The 25190-nt window shown below is 38.8% G+C and overlaps 2 protein-coding genes across 4 annotated transcripts in view; both read left to right on the forward strand.

Annotated features, from left to right (window-relative positions):
• The first annotated feature begins 1351 nt into the window (after positions 1–1351).
• prrg2 (proline rich Gla (G-carboxyglutamic acid) 2) lies at positions 1352–14303 on the forward strand. 2 transcript variants are annotated; one of them, XM_051716776.1, is made up of 8 exons: positions 1399–1423; positions 1519–1602; positions 2102–2191; positions 2516–2679; positions 2795–2828; positions 3666–3795; positions 3875–4018; positions 13915–14303. In XM_051716776.1, the coding sequence occupies exons 3-8, from the start codon at positions 2107–2109 to the stop codon at positions 13958–13960; spliced, it is 603 nt and encodes a 200-aa protein (XP_051572736.1). In that variant the 5' UTR covers positions 1399–1423; positions 1519–1602; positions 2102–2106; the 3' UTR covers positions 13961–14303. The 2 variants fall into 2 exon arrangements, with proteins under 2 accessions (XP_051572737.1, XP_051572736.1); XM_051716777.1 differs by lacking the exon at positions 1519–1602 and having other exon boundaries at positions 1352–1423.
• Positions 14304–14432: 129 nt separating this feature from the next.
• LOC127451795 (proline-rich protein 12-like) overlaps positions 14433–25190 on the forward strand; it is a 29186-nt gene continuing 18428 nt past the window's right edge. For both annotated transcript variants that reach the window (XM_051716733.1, XM_051716734.1), the window contains exon 1: positions 14433–15459. In XM_051716733.1, coding sequence (XP_051572693.1) covers positions 15377–15459 — 83 coding nt within the window. In that variant the 5' untranslated portion in view covers positions 14433–15376. The remainder of the gene's footprint in view (positions 15460–25190) is intronic.

The following is a 25190-nucleotide window of genomic DNA, read 5'->3' on the forward strand; positions in this document are numbered from 1 at the left end:
TACCCAACCAGGCCAATTTGGTTGCTTAGGAGACCTGGCTGGACTGACTCAGCACGCCCTGGATTTGAACTCGCAACTCCAGGGGTGGTAGTCAGCGTCTTTACTCACTGAGCTACCCAGGCCCATGTTTTAAGGATTTTTAGATATTTTTATAGGAAGACAATACAAAAATTATCAAGAATAAAAATGTTGCCCTAATATCAAAGGTCTTACTAGAAATAAAGATTTTATGATCCAACGTGAATTTTCTTGATGAAAAAAATGGTAACGTGCATGTAAAATGGCTAGAAATAGCATTTTAGCTTAGCGTAAAGCTGACAATTTACACAAGGTTTATTTCTATTTCTTCTGCTCCAAACTTACTTCAAACTTACTTCTCTGTCTGCTCGTATGAATGTAACACATCATAAGAAAGTGTTTCACCGCTGTTCAAATGCACTTTGGATCGCATCATTTATATGTATAAATGTTTTCCATCTGAAAGGACTAAATATTAAATGAAACAAATGACAATAAAATGCAAAGTAATCTCTTCAGTAATCAAAATACTTTTTGAATGTAACTGTATTCTAAATACCAATTATTTAAATTGTAACTGTAGTGGAATACAGTTACTTATATTTTGTATTTTAAATACGTAATCCCGTTACATGTATTCCGTTACTCCCCAACCCTGTACATACCTAGGGTCTCTAATGACCCTATACACTATTGGTACTTAAACCATTATAGAACTTTTTTTTATTTTATTATTATTTTATTTGATTTTACACTATTTATAAAAAAAGACTGTGGTCCAACTACAAAAATTGATGGAATGAGGTCCCGGGTTACTAAAGACTCGAGGTATGCATTTAAGGGTTACTGTGATAAATCTATGAGTAAATGTACATCAGAGTTTAATAGAATAGCATACAACAAATACCACTTGTACGGATTTATCTTAGAATTTAGCTGTTCTCGGATTGGTACTTGGAAAAAAAAAAAAAAAAAAAAAAGAAGCCATTCATAACTGTCAAATCAATCAAAATCAAATGAAGATGCAGTCGACTGTAAAAACCGGAAGCTGTTAAAAGTGGACCGAATGAGAGGCACGTGTTTTTTATGACAATTATATATATATATATATGCACATGTTTTTCATGACAATGATATATATATATATATATATATATATATATATATATATATATATATATATATATATATATATATATATTGAACGGACATAATTTAAACAATTCGTTAAAACTTTGAGGACTAACGATGGCGCTTTGAGGGCGAAGTGTCCCTGTTTACTCTGACTTTCAGGTCAAGGTAAGTACTCTAAACTCTGTCACGCCCCCAGCCACGCCTATAAGCTGTGAAATATGTTGTCAAACTGGTATCTCTCGTAGCTGATGGGTTACTTTTCGTTGCACAGGTGAATATGGTCGAATTTCGTTTACGCCTAGTGTAAAGTTCGAGTATGTGAATTCTTTGTATTTCTATTGTTAATATATCCATAATAATTCACAGCACCAATAGAGGAAATCCCTGGACAAATCTTAAAGTGTTTTCCTTTTAAAGTGTCTTTTTTACTGAACATAAAAGAGCGGAAAGGTAAGCGCGCGTTTACCCATGTAGTTTTTCTATAGACACAAGGGCAGAGTTTTACTTTCTTTTCTACTTTCCTTTTGTACTGCGTTTTGTTGTAGGCCTATATCTGATTTCGTCAGATGTTCACTATTTAATGACTCTCTTACTAAATATAGAAGAAACTATTCCGTTTTGTCTTTGTTAATGCCACTATTTTGTCAATGTAGTATTGCAAATAAGATCATATTGAACTGAAATCTAATGTTAATTATTTTTTTCTGACGGTATTGACATTTTATATGAAAGTTTATATTTCCTTTTGAATATGTGCTGTGAACGATAGAGGACGACATTGTAAAAGACTTTTCAGTCTAGATTAACTCTTCTTGTGACTCATTCTTTACGGTTAATTGGAGGTTCTGCAGAGGACGTTATTGTATATGGCTTTATGAAAACATAGCTTATTAAACTTTGTAATGTTTCTTTCTTCTTCTTCTTTTTACATTTTATATTTTTTTATTAGGTACAATGCTGGGGTTTCCAGAAATATACTTAAGCATGATATTCCTGCTGCATCTTGTTTGGGGAAGAGTAATCTACAATGGAAACGATGGTAATAATAAAAACCTAAATGCCTGTTCAATACTCCAGTGTGGGATTTTCTTTGGGGCTATTTTATCTTCTGTTATTTCAAATCCATTTCAAATTTTAAGACTTAAAGTACCTCTAGTCTATGGAATCTCATCTTTATTCATAATAAAAAATAAATAAATAAACACAAATCTGTATTTTTAATTTTTCAAATGATTTATATTTTCATTCACTGTTGCATCTTAAGAGTTTAGCAGCGCTGTTATTAGCCTTCATAAATGTTGTGCTGCTCCATCTGTTTGTAACATGATTCCTGTAATAGTTCACCTTCTCTTGTGTACTTCAGTGTTTTTAGAAGAGAAGTCCGCAGGCTCGTTTCTCTCCCGAACACTGCTGTATAACAGTTGGGACTTTGAGGTAGTGGTTCCTGACAATCTAGAGAGAGAATGCCACGAAGAAATTTGCTCATATGAGGAGGCTAGAGAGGTGTTTGAAGATGACAAACAGACGGTAAGACAAAAAGAGACACGGTTTATGTTAAGGGCATATTAGTGCAAAGTGACTCAAAGAAAGCATGTTGGCAGTTACATGAGTTACTTGATGCAATTAACTTTTTCCCCAACAGGCCACTTTTTGGAAGGACTATGTCAGTAGTCACGGTAAGACAGTACATTTTTTTAATTGAGGAAATGTATTTGATATTTTATGAATGTAGTTGAAGATGTTCAAGTCTGTCAAAGCTGAAGTGTGTCATTTCTGCACCACTGAATGGAACAGCCTTCCGAATACATGCTCCATCTGCTGTTGATTCCCGCTCCCAATTCACGCCATTGGTTGAGTAAATGTTTTGTCAGGCTGGATAGGTTGCTCAAATCAAACAGAGGAATTTTTATAGCACCACATAGACACAGTGTTTACAGTTTCTGAGAAAATTAACCAATGAGTTGCTTACTTATAGTTATCTCTGCATATTAAGCTGGGATAGGAGAAAGTATCTTAACACCGAAAAAGCTACACACTCCAGCTTTAAGTGAATTACTTAATTAACCAGACTTGACCAAGTAGGTATGGCTGCAAGACGGAGATCTCCAAATGGGGGAGGAGTATACAAAAGAAGCCGGGATTACTTTTGAAGGGGTGGGGTAACTCCCAAAGGGGGTTGCACCAACTTCAAAAGGGGGCGTTACTTCCTCACATGGTTAAGGTTAGGGAAAGGGTTAGGTTAGGTTAGGGGCTCCCTATATCTTTTCTGCTGGTTTGGAGCTCCCGGCCCTTTTTGGAGCTCTGGCTGCAGCTATATTCTTCTCGACTTGACTAGCTGTCATAATAGTGTAAGCAAATGTAAGATACTAACAGAATTTTGGGGACAAAAATAGTTATTTGAATATTTCATACATGAGGGCTGATGACTTTTCTTTTGCTACCCTCTTGGATCATTAATCAATTATAAGGGGTGTTTTTTTGAGAATGACAGATCCATTTCTTGATTTCCTCAGAGACTTTGCCAGTGGTGGATGTGTCTGGTCTGGTGGCTGGCATTTTGGCTATTTTAATAACAGCCATTATAGTCACTGTGCTTGGCATTTATTGCTACAAGAACAGAGGCAAAACTGCGAGAGGGGGCAGGTAAGTGTGTGCTATCATTACCACTGTCATATGCCTTTTATGTGGTATTCTCACTCTTATGGATGATGCATCTCCACAGTGTTCCTGTACATATGGCAGTGGATGGACGTTCAGTACCTGAATCTGTGCCCTTAACTAATATCGTGGCCCCAGGTCTTCCCTCTTACAATGAGGCTCTGACCCGCAGTGGGCAGCATGATGCACCCCCACCTCCTTACTCTGGGTAAAAATTCCGCTTTGACTGCTTTTATGTATATGTTCAGTATATCATATATAACTGCTGTGTTCACGTCGTGCTGATATTACTTTAATTACGAGATGACAACTTGAAGATTCTACTTTTTACATCCTCAGACTGAAGTTTCTATGGCAACTCTAATTAATAATGAATATCTGTATGATCTTGCAAGTACATAGAAGGTGCAAAAGGATCTTAGTGATGCCATGTGAGGATCGGACGTGTGAACGGCGAGCTCTGCGCAATTCGCTGGTTTTGATAACTTTTAATGAAATAAACCTGTGAGATTCGATACACTCTGTTCCATAACTGTTCTAGGAGGACAATATATCAAAAAATTCAGCCGATTTGGTTGGAGAGTTCTGGGAAATTCGGCGAGAGATGTTGAACATGTCAGCAATGCTGACGAAGGTCGTTGCTGACTTGGAGGATCTTGCTGTAATACATCGATTGCATTTACTGATGTGGTCACAAGAGTGGGGGATGTCGAGAAACAGATTGATTATCTGGAGTCATTGGAGGGGGAATTATCTGCTAATCCACTAGCGACCAAGGTGGATTTGGAGCGTGTCTGGGAGAAGTTGGAGGACATTGAAACCCGTAGCCGGTGGAATAACGTCCGTATCATGGGAGTCCCAGAGGGAGCAGAAGAACAGAATATGGTGGAATTCCTAGACGAGCTCTTTCCGAGTCTGCTCGACATAGCAGGCCATAAGCTGGAAATCGAGCGAACTCACAGGGTTCCGGCTCGGCGAACCACTGAGGGAGACAGGCCCCGATCAATTCTGATGAAATTTCTGAGATCATCCGATAAAGATCTTGTGTTGCGTGAGGTGAGGAGTAAAGGAAGGCTTTCTTGGAAGAACCACAGCATTTTCTTGTTCCCAGACTTTGCGAACTCGATGAGAGAAACGTGATCGATTCAAGGAATACAAGAAACTTTTATATCAACAGAAGGTCGCTTTTGCACTGATATTCCCGGCCAAATTGAGAAGGATGCCCGAAAAACATTCACATGTCCACAGCAAGCGATGTCCTTCATAAAGTCAATGGAGTGAGTGGGTCGTGTTGTGGTTCTCATGTTGCCGCCGGGTGGGCCGGCTCACTGAACATCTGCTTGATGTTTGAAGATTCTGCACATTTTGTGCTGGTTCCGCCTATCGGCTGGAGTTTATTTTGTAGAATAATACACTGTGGCAGCGGGGGCGTGCTTTTTCTCTCTCCGGAGAGATGCTTGACCACGCCCCCGCTGCCACATACACCTTTAGGACAGTTATATGGATGAAGCTACACGCTCTTTGTGTTTATTCTGCCTATTGGCTGGAGTTTGTTTTATAGATTATCTTTTGCTGTGTACCTCTGTCTCACAAAACTTTTTATAGAATCACCGGACTTGAGCTATCGGACGGCAAAGTTGTGGCGGGGGCTTTCGTAGGCGTACATGGACTGTTTGAGTTTGTAGGGATGGACGCCAGTTGGTGCTGTCGTGCGTGGGGTTAATGTGCACGTTTTTTTTTTTTTTTTCTGTTTGTTTGGTTCTGAGGAATGTTCAGGGTTTGACTGTTACACTATTGTTGGAATGTGGTCTTCATAATCCTGTTTTTGACACACAATCTATTTCTTCTTACATGTCAAATGTTAATATGAGTGGCTTGTCTCTCTCCATGTGGAATGGGTTGGGGCACCCCATAAAAAGAAGGGCGATTTTTATTTTTTTTAATTTTTATTTTATTTTTTTAATTTTTTTTAACATTAACGATTTTTATTGATTCCGATGACAAATCAAACAAACATAACAAGAAACATGGAATCACATTACATGAACCTAAACCCTTCCCTCCGAACATGACACCCGAATGACACCTGAGCACCCAATACATCACAAATAAAATTCTGAACCCTCAACCAAAATTCTTGAATCTTTACACCCCCCCAAAAAACATGGGTTGTGTCCCCATTTTCTGGTGGGTGTGTCTTTGAGGCCAAGACTATACAATCTAGAGGGGGTCCAATAGAATCGATGTAAAATCTTAAATTGCATCTGATGCACCCTTGCATCTCTAGATGTAGACTTGATGTTTTTTAGAATCCTAGCCCACACTCCCTCCTCCAATACCAAGTTTAAATCTTTCTCCCATACTCTATTGAGAGAAGTTAAAGCTCCGTCCCCTAGACTCTGAATTAACAGGGAATAATACACTGATGCCTCATTACCTTTTCCAAAGGCAGTAATCACCACTTCCAGAGTATCTGCCGCTTTAGGTGGGTGCATGCTACTCCCAAAAACAGTACAGAGCAGATGGCGCAGCTGTAAATACCTAAAGAACTAAGATCTGGGAATCCTGAAATGCTGAACCAAATTTTCAAAAGATCTCAACGCCACTCTCATATAGGTCACCGAGTGTATTAACCTTCCTCACAATCCACTCTGACCAACAGAAAGGAGACTTATTAATACATAATTTTTGGTTCATCCATATACTCGAGGCAACATTTCAATAAATGTCCGAATTAAACGCTCTGGACACTTTTGTCCGTAACAAGTGCAAATGCGAGATAACGGGGTGTGACTTAACTACTCCGGTTAGTTTAATAGAAAGGCTTTGCAATGGCAAAATATGGGCAAGTACTTCCTGTTCAATTCCTGTATAAAACCAGGGAGTGGCTCTCTCAGGTGGAAGTGACCAATGAGCAAACAAAATCTTGGGTAGGCCTAGCCCACCTTTGTCAATCGGCCTATGTAATTTGTTGAAATGTAATCTGGGACATTTACCATTCCAAATGAGGGACTTCACTATGCTATCAAATTGCTTGAAATAAGAGAGGGGGACATCTACAGGGAGAGACTGTAGCAGGTAGTTGAATTTTGGAATACAATTAATTTTAATAACATTGACCTTCCCAATCATAGATAAATGTAATGATGCCCACCTATCCACATCGCTCGAAAACCGTTTTATTAAGGGGTCAAAATTAACTAAATAAATCACAGAAATTTGTTGGGAATAAAATACCCAAATACTTAATACCCTGTTTGCGTCACTGGAAGGCGCACAGCTGAAAAGACGTTACTGGGCAGTATGCTGTCACAGCCAAAGCTTTGGATTTAGACCAGTTAACTCTGTATCCTGCAAACTTAGAAAAGGAATTAATAATTCTGTGAAGGCAAGGCATAGATCTAGTGGGCTCGAAGACAAATAATAAAATATAATCTGCGTAAAGCAAAAGCTTATGCGTCATCCCTCTTGCCACCACCCCTGGAAAATCATCTTCCTTTCTTATCGCGGCTGCTAATGGTTCCAGGGCAAGACAGAACAATAATGGGGAAACCCCTACACAGAGTAAAATAATCTGAAATTAATCCATTTGTTTGTACCGTCGCTACCGGGTGAATATAAAGCAACTTAATTCATCCAATAAACGTACTCCCAAACCCATACATTTCCAAAACCTTAATAAAATAATCCCATTCTACCATATCAAACACCTTTTTGGTGTCAAGTGAGATGGCAGCAACCGGAGTCTGATCGTTCGCCACTGACCACATGATATTGATGAAACGCCTAATATTAAACCCCACCTGATCTATATGTATAAGAGATGTCATAACTTTACTTAATCGGATTTTAACGTCTAGCTGGATCAGGGAAATTGGACGGTAACTCTTACACTCACTTGGATCTTTGACCTTTTTAAGAATCAGACTGATCCGGGCCTGTGTCATGGTTGGCGGAAGCTTTCCATCCTTTAATGATTCCATATAAACTTCTAATAAAAGTGGAGCCAGTTCTGTAGCATAAGATCTAAAAAAAAATTCAGTGGCAAATCCACCTGGCCCAGGAGCTTTGCCTGTAGGCAAGGCCCTAATTACCTCGCCAAGCTCCTCCAAGGTTATCTCAGAATCAAAAGAACTTTTTGCTCAGTCATCAGTTTAGGGAGATCTAATGGTTCCACAAAGTTTCTAATATCTTCATCAGTAGACGAAGACGTGGAACTGTAGAGATCAATATAGAATTTTTTTAAAGCATTATTAATATCAATGGCTGAGTATTATTTCTGTATTTCAGTCGGGTCAATTCTCTGAGGTCATCAGACGACATTTGGAGCTTCAGCTCTGCCTCGGCATTTTTAATATTCCCCTCTAACTCCACGAGTTCTCGTGCTTTGGATTTTTTGATGAATGAGGCATACAGTATGTTCCGACCCCTAAGAACCACCTTAAGTGCCTCCCAAGCCACGCCCACAGAGGATACTGAGGACCAGTTGGTCTCCATATAAACATTTCAGCCTTTAACATTTGTTGGAAATCAGGATTTTGCAAAAGGGATACATTAAAGCGCCAACTATATGGTTTCTTTTTCTCCGTATGTGGCAACACCTCTAAACACACCAGGGTGTGATCTGAGACTAAAATGTTTCCAATTGAGCAATCAACAACAGATTAAATGAGGGACTTAGATATCAAGAAAAAATCTATTCTAGAATTAATCTTATGGACTGATGAAAAAATGTATAGTCCCTCCCAGATGGGTTTAAAAGTCTCCAAATATCTGTAAGACCAAGATTTTTACACATCTTGTGTAGTGTCAATGTTGCTCTAGGGGGCTTACACACTTTTGCTTCACTATGATCAAGGACTGAGTCCATCAAAAGATTAAAGTCTCCTCCCAGTTTTATATCATGAGGGGTGCCAGCAGCTTGTAACATCCCTTCAAGATCTCTAAAAATCCCTGATCATCAGCGTTATGTGCGTAAATATTAGCCAAAATCAACCTTTGCCCCTGATTTTCTGTTAAAACAATAATGACTCTTCCTAATTTAACTTTAATATGTTTGAGACATTTGAATTGTAGATATTTACTTATCAATGTAATGACTCCCCTGCTCTTGCTTGAGCCAGCACTATAAAAAATATGCCCACCCCATATCTTTGGTAGGGACATACATTTTTCTTCAGTCCATAAGATTTACTGTAGCTTTTTTATTTATTTATTTTTATATCTAATTCCCTCATTTCATCTGTTGTTGATTGCTCAATTGGAAACATTTTAGTCTCAGATCACGCCCTGGTGTGTTTAGAGGTGTTGCCACATACGGAGAAAAATAAATCATATAGTTGGCACTTTAATGTACCCCTTTTGCAAAATCCTGAATTGCAACAAATGCTAAAGGCTGAAATCAATGTGTATATGGAGACCAACTGGTCCTCAGTATCCTCTGTGGGCGTGGCTTGGGAGACACTTACAGTATGCATACAGTATGCCTCATTCACGAAAAAATCCAAAGCACAAGAACTCGTGGATTTGGAAGGGAATATTAAAAGTGCCGAGGCAGAGCTGAAGCGCCGAATGTCGTCTAATGGCCTCAGAGAATTGACCCGATTGAAATACAGATATAATACTATTTTGTCGCGGAAGGTGGTTTTGGCTATTCAGGGCAAGACAGTAATACTTTGAGTCGGGGGACAAAGCAGGGAAGCTTTTGGCTAGATATATAAAACAGAGAGAGTCTTTTTCTACCATTCCCTCAGTGAAATCTGCTGGTGGTGAAATATTTACCTCAGCCATAGTTATTAATAAGGCTTTTAAAGAATTCTATCTTGATCTCTATAGTTCCATGTCTTCGTCTACTGATGAAGATATTGGAAACTTTGTGGAACCATTAGAACTTCCTAAACTGACGACTGAGCAAAATAATTCTCTTGAGTCTGAGATAACCTTAGAGGAGCTTGGCGGGGTATTAAGGCCTTGCCTACAGGCAAGGCTCCGGGGCCAGAAGGCTTTGCCGCTTAATTTTTTAGATCTTATGCTACAGAACAGGCTCCACTTTTGCTAGAAGTTTATATGGAATCATTAAAGAATGGAAAGCTTCCGCCAACCATGACACAAGCCCGGATCAGTCTGATTCTTAAAAAGGACAAAGATCCAAATGAGTGTAAGAGTTACCGTCCAATTTCACTGATCCTGTTAGATGATAAAATATTGTCAAAAATTTTGGCTAACCGATTAAGTTATGACATCTCTTATACATATAGATCACGTGGGGTTTATTCGGGGCCGTAGCTCTTCTGATAACATTAGGCGTTTCATCAATATCATGTGGTCAGTGACGAATGATCAGACTCCGGTTGCTACCATCTCACTTGACAAAAAGGTGTTTGATATGGTAGAATTGGATTATCTTTTTAAGATTTTGGAAATATACAGGTTTGGGAATACTTTTATTGGATGGATTAAGTTACTTTATAGACACCCGGTAGCAGCGGGTGGATTAATTTCAGATTATTTACTCTGGATAGGGTTAGTCTTTCCCCATTATTGTTCTGTCTTGCCTTGGAACCATTAGCAGCTGTGATAAGAAAGGAGGAGGATTTTCCAGGGGTGGTTGCGGGAGGTATGGCACATAAGCTTTTGCTTTACGCAGATGATATTTTATTATTCATCTCCGACCCTAATATATATATGCCTTGCCTCCACAGAATTATTCATTCCTTTTCTAATTTCTCAGGATACAGAGTCAATTGGTCTAAATCCGAAGCTTTGGCTCTGACAGCGTACAGCCCAGTAACGGCTTTTCAGCCGGGCGCATTCCAGTGGCCAAACAGGCCAAATGAAGTATTTGGGCATTTTATTCCCAGCAAATTTGTGTGATTTTAGTTAGTTATTTTTTATCCTTTTTTTTTTTTGGCTCCCAATTTGGAATGCTCAATTCCCAATGTGCTTTTAAGTCCTCGTGGTCACGTAGTGATTCACCTCAGTCCGGGTGGCAGAGGACGAATCCCAGTTGCCTCCATGTCTGAGACTGTCAACCCACGCATCTTATCACGTGTCTTGTTGAGCGCGTTGCCACGGAGACATAGCGCGTGTGGAGGCTTCACGCCATCCACCGCGGCAACCACGCTCAACTCGCCACACGCCCCACTGAGAACGAACCACATTATAGCGACCACAAGGAGGTTACCCCATGTGACTCTACCCTCCCTAGCAACCAGGCCAATTTGGCTGCTTAGGAGACCTGGCTGGAGTCACTCAGCATGCCCTGGGATTCGAACTAGCGAACTCCAGGGGTGGTAGTATTTTTGATCCTTTAATAAAAAGGTTTTTGAGCATTGTGGGCAGGTGAGCTTCATTATATTTATCTATGATTGGGAAGGTTAATGTTATAAAAATTAATTGTATTCCAAAATTCAGCTACCTGCTACAATCTCTCCCTGTAGATGTCCCCCTCTCTTATTTCAAGCAATTTGATAGCATAGCGAAGTCCTTCATTTAGAATGGTAAACGTCCCAGATTACATTGCGGTAAGTTGCATAGGCCGATTGTCAAAGGTGGGCTAGGCCTACCCAAGATTGTTTTATTATTATGCATTCGACATTTGGCTCATTGGTCGCTTCCACCTGAGAGAGCCCCTCCCTGGTTTTGTATCAAACAGGAAGTTCTTGCCCCTATTTTGCCATTGCAAAGCCTTTCTATCAAACTAACCAGAGAAGTTATGTTACACCTTGTTATCTCGAATTTGCACTCAGTATGGACAAAAGTGTCCAGAGTGTTTAATTCGGACATTTATTTAAATGTTGCTTCGAGCATATGGCTGAACCCAAAATTATATATTAGTAAGTCCCCATTCTGCTGGACAGAGTGGATTGTGAGGGAGGTTAATACGCTCTGTGACCTATATGAGAGTGGAGTGTTGAGGTCCTTTGAAAATATGGTTCAACATTTTGGGACCCCCAGGTTTCCATTCTTTAGGTATTTACAGCTGCGCCACCTGCTTTGTACTATTTTTGGGAGTAGCATACACCCCCCTAAAGTGGCAGATACTCTGGAAGTGTTGATTACTGCTTTTGGAAAAGGTCATGAGGCATCAGTGTATTACTCCCTGCTAATTCAGAGTCTGGGGGACGGAGCTTCAACTTCTCAAGAGATTATGGGAGAAAGATTTAAACTTGGTATTGGAGGAGGGAGTGTGGGCTAGGATTCTAAAAAACATCAAGTCTACATCTAGAGATGTAAGGGTGCGCCTTATGCACTTTATGATGTTACATCGATTCTATTGGACTCCCACTAGATTGTATAGGCATGGTCTTAAAGACACACCCACCTGCTGGCGATGCCAACCAGAAGATAGGGACACAACCCATGTTTTTTGGTGGTGTGTTAAGATCCAAGAATTTTGGTTGAGGGTTCAGTTTTATGTGTGACGTATTGGGCACTCAAATTTCATTTTGCCCCAGACTCTGTATTTTAGGCAATCGGGCGGTTTATAAAGGAGATAAATACATAAAAAAATTGGGTCCTAGCCAATGTTTTGATCGGCAGACAGATCATATTTAGGGGATGGACGTCGGCTGGAGCGCCCTCGTTTCAAGAGTGGCACACAGAAATGAGCAGCATAGCGGCATTTGAAGAGATATATAAAGATATATAAAGAGTCATATAAAAGGCTAGGCAACATAGATTTATTTAATAAAAAATGGGGCAGCTATTTAGCCTTTTTAGAAGGATCTCAGGGAGGGGCAATGGAGGAAGATTTGTAGTTTTAAATGTATGGTTTTATTTTTTATATATATTCTTAAGTGTTTCCTCTTGTCTGGTTTAAAAAAAAAAAAAATTTGTTTTGTTTTGTATGTGTGTATACTTTCATTTTGTGTTGGACCACTGGATGTTTGGGGGGGGGGGGTGGATATATAATTTGATTCTGTGTATGTATGTTCTGTTTCATCAATCCTGTTTATTGTTTTTTTTGTTTTTTATTAATAAAATGTTAATATCAAAAAACTACAAAGAAGGTGCATCAGGTAAGGCCCCGATATACTTCCAGGAGAAGTTCTTCTTCGTTCTTCGTTCAGGGGTAAAAAAAAAAAAAAAAAGTTCTAAACAGCTGAGCAATGGTATACTGTTTGCGAACATTCAGGCACCGGTCACACTTCTGTGGAAGGTGTTTAGAGGAGCATTTAAATATGAGGACACTACATGTAAAACCTAAACTAATGTGACATTAAAATGTGTTATAATTGACTTCAAATGAGAATTTAAATGAGGTCAGTAAAAGAAGCTGTTTTATCCACTCTGTGATGATTTAAAGTAATCATATATATATATATATGCATGCAGCAGAAAATTTAAATTTTAATTAGTCTTGTTTTGATTCTGAATTCCAGACCGTAATACGCTAACATGCAATATGTGGCCATTTATTACACTCTGTTATTGTCATTTATGATGACAGTGATACAACTGCAAAGATTGGTGTATAAAAGAGTAATAATTGGGCAAAATACAGACAAAAGAATGATGATAAGAGAGGCATATCTTAGTTTGGGCAGATGTGTGAATGGCTTTCGCTGCAGATGGCACACGAGTGAATGGTCACTTGAGGGTATTTGACTAGAAAAAACACATGACATTCTTGCACACTGGTGTGTTCAGGTTGAATACTAACTGAAAACCATAAACAAAGTAGTGGGTGGAGCTTCAGGACACACCGACCAATGATGTGGACCAATGGCAGCAAGAAGGTGTTTGGCAGCCAGTTAGTTTTCCTAAAAGTTCGCCCTGGCGAGCTGTTCCAAACCACCGAAACGAATGCAAAACACCTTCTTTTGGCCAGATTTTGTTCTAAATTACATCATATCCATTCGTTCTTCGATATCGTAAGAAGTATATCTGGGCCTTAACAGTGGCTGCAATAAATGTAATATCAAACAGAACTACATGTAAACAACCTTTAACTGTTGATGCCGCTACAAAGACGTGAACAGTTTACACAAGTTGCAATCTCGTAATTATGGTAATTCCTACATGACTTGAATAACATTGCATGTAAAACATATGCTTTATTTCTTCAATTAATTTCCTCTCCTTTATATTTACTCTTTGCAGGGAAGGTCCATCTGAGCCACCAGATACTCAAGATGCTGATCAGTGACAAAGAGAAGCAATTGTTTTTAAAATGGGGGGTGGTATGGGTTTTACTTGTGAAAAGGGATTGTAGTGAAGCCACTTTTATGGTCATCAGACACAGAGAAAAAAGGACTGTTGACAGCAAGTTTAATTTCATTCACAAATTAGGTCATTTTATACCCATGCCACCACAGTGTGTATTCTACAGTAAATGCTTTTATTTTTTGAGAGCATAAAACTGTCAGTGTGTGCACTGTCAATAATTTCAAAAATCAGGGTTGTGTTCAATGTATAGAGTGCAATTCATTAGTCTTGTTAAACGGAATTAACACAGTTGTGTTACTAATAAAAAATAATACATGTTTAAATGTAGACTAATTTGACTGACAATTTACGACGACTGTGTACAGCAACAAAAATATCCGTGAAGCCTAAATCGATTCCAATATTTGCCATTAGTCGCTGTTGTTAATATTCATCAGCGCTTTTATAGTATCAGTGCGCTCAGACTGCTAGAGAAGTGGCGAATGTTGAGTACAATTGTCAGTAGTGCCTCTATGCTGTAACACGGGGCAGTACGCGCGAGACTTCCAGACAGACTGCGTATGTGTGAGAGAGTGACAAGCGAGTCGGGAGAGGGGGAGCGCGCGCGTGTGTGTGTTTGTGCGCGCTCGCGCCTCTAGTCCACTCTTGAAAATGGCGTCTTCTTGGCAAAATAACTGAAAATAGCTATTTTCATCCAAGGCATTTAGCGTTTATTCAAGATTATGAAGCATTACAATTGCCCTTTGAATATTTCAAAGCAACTTTACGACAGAATTTAAATGAACCTAAAGCCAGCAACCACGTTGTTTCTCACCAGGATGTTCCATGCCATGGATTTATGCACGTAAATATTTGGGGCGCAACAGCTGACTAAAAACAAGCCAGTAGAGTAGTACTTATAGAATTAAAGTGTCTCACTTTTTGTGACAATGCCATACGTGAACAACCAAGAGGAAATTGAATACAATCAGCGCGTGTCGTGTGTTTTAGGGGTTTAATAAGCAATGTCATCAGAATTCGACATAAAGAGTGTCTGTACATAGGCATCAGCCGCGTTGCCGTTTCTGCTGCGAAGGACAATAGACATCGAGATACATAAGAGAGCAAAAGAGGGGAGGGGAGGAAGAAACCGGATTTTTTGTGGTGGCTGTGGTTGGTGAAATACCCCCCCGCCTCCCCTCTGTATCCTCCATCTCCCCCTCCTCCTTCCCTCCATTCCTCTCCCCCTCTGTGCTGGTCCTATTCTTGAGGACTTGCTTGTGAAACAGGAGAGATAATCAGACATTGAGCGTACAGGAAAGGACACGGGGAGAGATAGTGTGTTAGAATTTAGGAATTACCTCCCTCCCCTTCCCCCTGGTCTATCTCTCCATCTTCATCCCTTGTCTCTTCTTTAATGGATAGAAATTATCCTGGCACAGGATTTGGTGATTTGGGCGCTGGAACGGGATGGAGTTACGAGAGATCGGCGAAGGCAAGGTAAGGCGCCCGTGCAGTATACTTCCATACACCGGATGCATAAATATGCTTGGCTGGCTGTAACAATGCCTATTCCGACGGCGCAATGCATGTTCCCACTCTGTGTTCACTGAGTTACATTGATTACATTGTCGGAGGCTCCACGTACAGCCATCAGTATTGTCATTTCTGAGTGAGGAGGGGGTGTCTTGAAAATGCAAGGAATGCTATAGAGAGTTAATGCGTGATACGGAAGGTAGACTGAGACAGAAAAGGGGGGAGAGGGGCGAAAAGAGGGGGGATGGGATGATTGTGCTAGCTAGCTTGCTAGCGTATTATCAGAAATGAAAAAATCAGACCGTTTACCTCGGAGGCACACCAAACCGGACACTGCATGCCATGCTTTTGTAGATGCTACTTAAGCGAAGTGAGCAATGCATGGCACTAAATGCACGTTGACAGCGTTATTTTGCATGCAACCAATTACTAGCAATCACATATATTTAGGATGAAATGGTTGCTAGCTACTTTATGCAGCTTATCACTGTAGCTAACGCTATTTGTCTGCAAAATGGAATGGCCTTATATATATATATATATATACACACACACACACACACACACACAAAATTGCGCCTTGTTATTTCTTGGTTTTTCTTTTGGTAAAAAACACACACACACAAACTTCATCAGAATGTAAAATGGCAAATGCATAGATGAAGTTCCTTAAAGTCAACGTGTATTATTCAATCAATGTGTCAAAACTGTGTATAGTAAACGCTATATTATGAACTGCTACGGCTGACCGCTAGCTCAAACTTAGAAAAGCTTCGAAAATATGCGATTTTTTAAAGTAAGCCAAACTTTGCATAGCCTGCTGGTGATAGCTGTTTTCTAGTTGAAATAGTAGCATCTCTGGAGATTGTGCTGTTGTCCTGTGTTGAGACGGTCGTTTTAGTAGTCACTTGGCAACACACCAAAATTGTGTGTAATGCTCCTTAGTGAAATTACAGCATGACTGAGCCGTGCAGACTGTAAACATAAACGTAAAACGCACTGCAAATGTATTTTCAACCACTAAGGGTTTACAGCCAGGTTATTTTATATATATATATATATATATATATATATACACACACACACACACACACACAGCTCTGGAAAAAATTAAGAGACCACTGCAAAATTATCAGTTTCTCTGGATTTGCTATTTATAGGCATGTGTGAGTAAAATGAACATTTTTGTTAATTTCATCCTCCACCAAAATTCTCAGTGGGTGCAAGACACTGTGGCTTGAAGGCCTCTCCAGGTCTCCGTCTAACCATTAGACGACCAGGTGGAGGATCGGTGATGATCTGGGGGTGCTTCAGCAAGGCTGGAATCAGGCCGATTCATCTTTGTGAAGGATGCATGAATCAAGCAATGTACAAGGTTATCCTGGAAGAAAACTTGCTTCCTTCTGCTCTGATAATCTTCCCCAAATCTGAAGATTGGTTTTTCCAGCAGGACAATGCTCCATGCCACACAGCCAGGTCAATCAATGTGTAGATAGAGGACCACTGGATCAAGACCCAGTCATGGCCAGCCCAATCTTCAGACCTGAACCCCATTGAAAACCTCTGGAATGTGATCAAGAGGAAGACGGATGGCCACAAGCCATCAAACAAAGCCGAGCTGCTTGAATTTTTGCGCCAGGAGTGGCATAAAGTCACCCAACAGCAATTTGAAAGACTGTTAGTGAGCATGCTAAGATGCATGAAAGCTGTGATTGAAAAACAGGGTTATTCCACCAAATATTGATTTCTGAACTGTTCCTAAGTTAAAACATTAGTATTGTGTTGTTTAAAAATAAATATGAACTTGTTTTCTTTGCATTATTAGAGGTCTGAAAACACCATCATTTTGTTATTTTGACCAGTTGTCATTTTCTGCAAATAAATGCTCTAGATGACAATATTTTTATTTGGGAGAAATGTTGTCAGTACTTTATAGAATAAAACATTTTACTCAAACACATACCTATAAATAGTAAATCCAGAGAAACTCATAATTTTGCAGTGATCTCTTTATTTTTTCCAGAGCTGAATATATACAGCTGAAGTCAGAAGTTTACATATACTTCGTTTGAAGTCATTAAAACAAATTTGTAACCACTCCACAGATTTAATATTAGCAAACTATAGTTTAAGTCGTTTAGGACATCTACTTTGTGCATGACATGAGTAATTTTTCCAATAATTGCTTACAGACAGATTGTTTCACTTTTAATTGACTATTTCACAATTCCAGTGGGTCAGAAGTTTACATACACCAAGTTAACTGTGTAATTAGCTGCTTGGAAAATTCCAGAAAATGATGTCAAGCCTTTAGACAATTAGCTTCTGATAGGAGGTGTACTGGATTGGAGGTGTACCTGTGGATCATACCACTCAGGAAGGGGACACATTCTCCTAGTGATTAACGTAGTTTGGTGCGAAAAGTGCAAATCAGTCCCAGAACAACAGCAAAGGACCTAGGTGAAAATACTGGAGGAAACAGGTAGACAAGTATCTATATCCACAGTAAAACGAGTCCTATATCAACATAACCTGAAAGGCTGCTCAGCAAGGAAGAAGCCACTGCGCCAAAACTGCCATAAAAAAGCCAGACTACAGTTTGCGAGTGCACATTGGGACAAAGATCTTACTTTTTGGAGAAATATCCTCTGGTCTGATGAAACCAAAATTGAACTGTTTGGCCATATTGGACAACATTATGTTTGGAGGAAAAAAGGGTGAGGCTTGCAAGCCGAAGAACACCATCCCAACCGTGAAGCATGGGGATTGCAGCATCATTTTGTGGGGTGCATTGCAGCAGGAGGGTCTTCACAAGGGTGCACTTCACAAAATAGATGGCATCATGAGTAAGGAAAATTCTGTGGATATATTGAAGCAACATCTTAAGACATCAGCCAGGAAGTTAAAGCTCGGTCGCAAATGGGTCTTCCAAATGGACAATGACCCCAAGCATACCTCCAAAGTTGTGGCAAAATGGCTTAAGGACAACAAAGTCAAGGTATTGGAGTGGCCATCACAAAGCCCTGACCTCAATCCGCTAGAAAATGCATGGGCAGAACTGAAAAAGCATGTGCGAGCACGGAGGCCTACAAATCTGACAAAATTCCAGCAACTTATTGTGAGAAGCTTGTGGAAGGCTACCCAAAATGTTTTGACCCAAGTACAAACAATTTAAAGGCAATGCTACCAAATACAATCAAAGTGTATGTCAACTTCTGACCCACTGGGAATGTGATGAAAGAAATAAAAGCTGAAATAAATCATACTCTCTACTATTATTCTGACATTTCACATTCTTAAAATAAAGTAGTGATCCTAACTGACCTAAGACAGGGAATGTTTTCTATGATTAAATGTCAGGAATTGTGAAAAACTGAGTTTAAATGTATTTGGCTAAGGTGTTTATAAACTTCTGACTTAAACTGTGTGTGTGTGTGTGTAATGTATGTGTGTGTATATATATATATATATATATATATATATATGTATATATATATGTATGTATGTATAGCTCAAAGTCTAGAACTGGTTGATTGGTTTACTACCTTTTAGAATGTGCTGCATTATGTCAGAATAAATGAAGAATTGTCTATTGCTAACGGAAAAATAAGTTCAGGCGTACCCGTATGTTCCACTATTTTTGCAGCCTACCTACAGTTTAAAGGTGTCCGGCTACGTACATTATCAGTCGCCGTGACAACCAAATCAATCAGCTTACAGAGCGAGCTTGCAATCATTCTTGGTGGCTGGCATTGCACATAGGGAATCAGCCGTTCAATTGGGTGCATACATAAAGCATACTTTCATCTGTTGTTGTCTAGGCATGCATGAAAGTTGAATAAATTAAAAATGCTATTTTGGATTATTTGATAATCTTGTTATATTCTATGATACAGTGGGTTCTGTGATCCATATCCTTAGAAGTCTGCTATACATTGGCTTTGAAGACTTCCTTCCATTTTAAAGGTTCATTCATCACTGTAGGTTGCATCTCATCTTGTGGGAGAGGCTTTCTTTATTCAGACAGGTGCAATCACAATCTGGAGCCTTCTCGTCAAGCGGTCTCAAAATTTGTGTATTGAAATACATTATACATTTGGAGAGGATCTCTTTCTTCTTGCATGACAGGACAACAATAGGGATATTCTTTCTTTAAATATCACCCCTTGATGTAAGGAAATCTCATATCTGTGTGTAATAGTATGTCAGGAATTCCATACTAGCACATCTTTTTTTAAGGTCATGGATGCTAAGCATTTGTATTTCTTTGTAAGGTGTCTGGGTCTGGGAAGAGGTAGTATTTTCCTAATTTTGTTTCATATGAGACTGCATCCCTGTATCCCTGACTGACTCTCTGTAAGTCTGTCCTGTCCTTACCGATAAGAGGAACTGCTGTCTTGCAGTTGGATTCTTTAATATTGTGTTTCTGATTCAAGAGCATCTCTGTAGACTCAGAGTCAGATTGATAGAATCCAGGATCTTAATGAGGAGTTCAATCTTATGATGATGGACAAGCTTCAGTGCTGCTGCAAGCTGAAAACATCCTCTGGATGGAATGAAATTTTAATTATGAGCTCTATAATTTAATTTTTACTTGTAAGAATTCCAATTACAGAGCTCTATAATTTAATTTTCACTAGTAAGAATTCCAATTACAGAGCTCTCTATTTGCATTTTTACTAGTAAGAATTCCAATTAGAGAGCTCTACAATTGAATTGTTATTAGTAAATATTGCAATTAGAGAGCTCTATAATTTAATTTTTACTAGTAAGAATTCCAATTAGAGAACCCACAATTGAAATTTTACTAGTAAAAATTCCAATTAGAGTGCTCTCTAATTGAGTTGTTACTAGTGAAACATTGCATTAAAAATGTTTAATTGCAGAGCACTGTAATTGAATTCTTACTATTAGTAATGCAAATAGAGAGCTCTGTAATTGGAATTCTTACTAGTGAAAAATCCATTATAGAGCTCTATAATAAGAATTCTTACTAGTAGAAAATATTTTGTTGAGCTCTTTAATTGAAATATTACTACTACAAATTTGGGATGCACCGATACCACTTTTTCTCTTCCGATATCGGAAATCTCAGTATCGGCCGATACCGATCCCAATCCGACACCAGTGTTGTTTTTTTGCAAAATCAGTTTAGAATATCTTTACATTATTGTGTGGAACTAATTGGGTGTGCTCTTTTCTCAACTTGTATCTGGACTTTAAAGGATTCAGGATTTTTGTTCAATTTAGTTGTAAGACATCAGTCCACTTTTCATTCACACAGTTATTTTTTTGGAACCCATTCAACTTAAATATTATTATCATTTGTAAACAAATGATAATAATAATAAAATATTATAATAGTAATACAGGTGCATCTCAATAAATTAGAATGTCATGGAAAAGTTCATTTATTTCAGTAATTCAACTCAAATTGTGAAACTCGTGTATTAAATAAATTCAATGCACACAGACTGAAGTAGTTTAGGTCTTTGGTTCTTTTAATTGTGATGATTTTGGCTCACATTTAACAAAAACCCACCAATTCACTATCCCAAAAAATTAGAATACATCATAAGACCAATAAGAAAAACATTTTTAGTGAATTGTTGGCCTTCTGGAAAGTATGTTCATTTACTGTATATGTACTCAATACTTGGTAGGGGCTCTTTTTGCTTTAATTACTGCCTCAATTTGGCATGGCATGGAGGTGATCAGTTTGTGGCACTGCTGAGGTGGTATGGAAGCCCAGGTTTCTTTGACAGTGGCCTTCAGCTCATCTGCATTTTTTGGTCTCTTGTTTCTCATTTTCCTCTTGACAATACCCCATAGATTCTCTATGGGGGTCAGGTCTGGTGAGTTTGCTGGCCAGTCAAGCACACCAACACCACGGTCATTTAACCAACTTTTGGTGCTTTTGGCAGTGTGGGCAGGTGCCAAATCCTGCTGGAAAATGAAATCAGCATCTTTAAAAAGCTGGTCAGCAGAAGGAAGCATGAAGTGCTCCAAAATGTCTTGGTAAACGGGTGCAATGACTTTGGTTTTCAAAAAACACAATGGACCAACACCAGCAGATGACATTGCACCCCAAATCATCACAGACTGTGGAAACTTAACACTGGACTTCAAGCAACTTGGGCTATGAGCTTCTCCACCCTTCCTCCAGACTCTAGGACCTTGGTTTCTAAATGAAATACAAAACTTGCTCTCATCTGAAAAGAGGACTTTGGAACACTGGGCAACAGTCCAGTTCTTCTTCTCCTTAACCCAGGTAAGACGCCTCTGACGTTGTCTGTGGTTCAGGAGTGGCTTAACAAGAGGAATACGACAACTGTAGCCAAATTCCTTGACATGTCTGTGTGTGTTTGATGCCTTGACCCCAGCCTCAGTCCATTCCTTGTGAAGTTCACCCAAATTCTTGAATCGATTTTGCTGGACAATCATAAGGCTGCGGTTCTCTCAGTTGGTTGTGCATCTTTTTCTTCCACACATTTTCCTTCCACTCAACTTTCTGTTAACATGCTTGGATACAGCACTCTGTGAACAGCCAGCTTCTTTGGCAATGAATGTTTGTGGCTTACCCTCCTTGTGAAGGGTGTCAATGATTGTCTTCTTGACAACTGTCAGATCAGCAGTCTTCCCCATGATTGTGTAGCCTAGTGAACCAAACTGAGAGACCATTTTGAAGGCTCAGGAAACCTTTGCAGGTGTTTTGAGTTGATTAGCTGATTGGCATGTCAAAATATTCTAATTTTTTGAGATAGTGAATTGGTGGGTTTTTGTTAAATGTGAGCCAAAATCATCACAATTAAAAGAACCAAAGACTTAAACTACTTCAGTCTGTGTGCACTGAATTTATTTAATACATGAGTTTCACAATTTGAGTTGAATTACTGAAATAAATGAACTTTTCCACGACATTCTAATTTATTGAGATGCACCTGTATATAGTAATATATCTCAATCGTGCACCTTTAACTTTTAAACTCTCACGCTTTTATTTTGACATTCTGAACTCTCCAGGAAGTCCTGTATGTGTCTGTTTGTAGGCAAGTTCACAGTAATTTAATTTGCTTCTTAGTCAAATTCTGGTAAAAAAACACACAAAAAAAAAAAAAAATAAAGTATCGGATTTGGATCGGGCTCGTCGGACCGATACCCGATCCATTTAAAAACATCAGTATCGGAGCCAATACCGATCCAGGTATCAGATCGGAGCATCCCTACTACAATAACAATCACAACGAGTAACGCTGAATGCATTAAAAGCAAAATCGGCTTGCCATAAGACTGCTTTTTTTGGGACATTGGAAGCATTCCCATTACTCAGGGAATAAACACAGAGAAGCGTTACATTTGCATAAAATGAAAGAAAATGAAACTACGGTCTGTGTAGAACACCACATTTGACAATAATGTTTCTAGTAATAAGAAATATTGTTAGTAAAAACATTGTATATATATATATATATATATATATGTGTGTGTGTGTGTGTGTGTGTGTGTGTGTGTGTGTGAGGTGAGAGGTTTAACAGGATAAATTGATTGACTAAAGGTGTAAGCCAAACATGAGAAACGTGAGAAAAGAGAGAAAAATTGAGAATTACTCCTGAGAGGAAGAAAAAACTGGCATGTAGAATGAATATGTAAGATGCCCTTCAATTTCCCTCAATTCATCCATTCCCTGATTGTCTCTGGAATGTCTTTGATAAGAGAGTACTGCTGCTATGTTTGCATTAATTATTTAGGTGAAGAAATTCAGTTGCAGGAGAAACATCTACATGCATGTCACCTGGGCTTATCATATTGTTGAGCTTGTTATAAAAAAACTGATCATATCCAGTTTAACTACAATAATCAGAAGCAATTTCTCAGTTTTATCTCAAGTTCTTTAATTGATGCTGTTTTGCATGGCACCATGATTTAGTCTAATACTTTTTTCTTTAGCAATTACTCGAATGATTTGCTTTGCTGGACTTTTCTATGTAAGCTGAAACAATATCTCAAAACAGATCCAGCAATGTATCAAAACACCATGAGGGTACATTTGTCATGAACACACAGTATAGTATGTATTATGCCAGAGGTCCAGCCAGTGAGGCAGTTGGCAGCATGGAAGTGTGCTCTCACTCATGCATTTAAATGTTTAACCCAGTTCATTAAAGCCTTTATCCAGTTAATTAAACAAGTCCTCTGCCGACATGATGAGGGTGTTTTTAAAAGAGATGGACATACTCCCAGATGGAGGCCCCTCAGGATGGACAACAGTTTGCTTTGTCACATTTGTTACAGTCTTATGGCAGACACGTTATCACAGTGACTATATTGAGCCCAGGAGTCTGTTTAATGGAGAACGACAATTCATATCCTCTCTTATATTCTATCTGGACAAAGTCCTACTGAATTGTGAGTATTAAATTAGTGGATGTACACATGCCATAGTGTAGTTAGGCAATTCATTGAACGTTACACTAGATTAGAGAGTATAGGTTTGAATGAGGTCTTTCTTTGATAGTTTTTAAAATAGATTTTCTGGTCCAGTCACTTCTTCTGTTGAATAACACCCACCCCCTCACCACGCGCTCACTCAGTATGTGGTGTCTGTGGCTTTCCACTCTGGTGTCGGAGTGAGAGGGATCTATACTAACTGAGCTGTACTCACACTAAGAGCCTGTTGAGGATGGAGGGGAGGGTTACCAAGGCAATTTAGTCAGTGGAGAGCTTTTATCAATGAGCGCTCTGTGTCTTACCTCAGCAACATCCTAACCGCCATTGTCAAATGAACTGGCCACTCTTATGAAAGGGAATGACAGAGATAGTCTGCAAAGACTGCAAAATACAGTTGATTGGTTGGCAACAGGCGGGGTGGCCAATCAGAATACTGAGCCACACAGTATCTTTGCGCATCAAGGTGAATAGCAGTGGTAAATTTAAAAAAAGAAAAAAACAAATTAGAATCTTGATGAATATTAAGTGATAAGGCAGCACTTTTGCCTAATGTATAGATATATCTACAGTGGGGTCCAATAGTCTGAGACCACATTAAATAATCTGGGATTTTTATCATTTAAACCTGGAAGTAAACTGGAAAGTTCTAGAATTTACAATTTGACTCATTTTAACTAGAAAAATTCAGATATCTTTGCTTCCATTGAAGCACACAAGATGTTTTATTGGAACAAACTTGTAGAGCACAAACTTGTGAAGAGGCCATACCAAGAAATTATGAAATTGATAAAAAGAAAATTAAGTAATGGACATTCGATGCTGATAATGTACTGTATTAGATATGTTCATATGTTTTACTATTCATAGGATATGATAATATAGTTGAAGATAGCTTGGCAAAATCAGATCCTTGAATCTTTTTTGGAGAGGGAGGATATGGAAGTGAGTAGGCTGTTTAAAGAGCAAATCTTTGTGTTTGGCTGTGGTGTGAGAGGGTCAACTGATACTGTATACAGGGATTTAGTATGAGTCTAGAGCCAAATAAAGATTGTACAAGTGTCAAGAAAAGTTATATTGTAGCAAACAAAACATGAAAGTAATAATTGTATTGCACATACTCTTGGTTAATCAGAAAATTAAGTGATTAGTGAATAGTTAATTTTTAAAGGAAATATAAAAAAATTCTTTACCCCCATCTGTTAAATGAACATGTAATTGCCTTTTAACAAAAAACAAACAATGAACAA

This window comes from Myxocyprinus asiaticus, chromosome 14 (assembly GCF_019703515.2).
Source record: "Myxocyprinus asiaticus isolate MX2 ecotype Aquarium Trade chromosome 14, UBuf_Myxa_2, whole genome shotgun sequence".
Lineage (NCBI taxonomy): Eukaryota > Metazoa > Chordata > Actinopteri > Cypriniformes > Catostomidae > Myxocyprinus > Myxocyprinus asiaticus.

What these genes read in the sequence shown, in the direction of transcription:
- prrg2 (XM_051716777.1), top strand. Translation starts at nt 2,107, where the DNA reads ATGCTGGGGTTTCCAGAAATATACTTAAGCATGATATTCCTGCTGCAT. An exon ending in AAAACTGCGAGAGGGGGCAG is followed by an intron (nt 3,796 to 3,874) that starts GTAAGTGTGTGC and finishes GCATCTCCACAG; the next exon opens with TGTTCCTGTACATATGGCAG. An exon ending in CCCCCACCTCCTTACTCTGG is followed by an intron (nt 4,019 to 13,914) that starts GTAAAAATTCCG and finishes TACTCTTTGCAG; the next exon opens with GGAAGGTCCATCTGAGCCAC.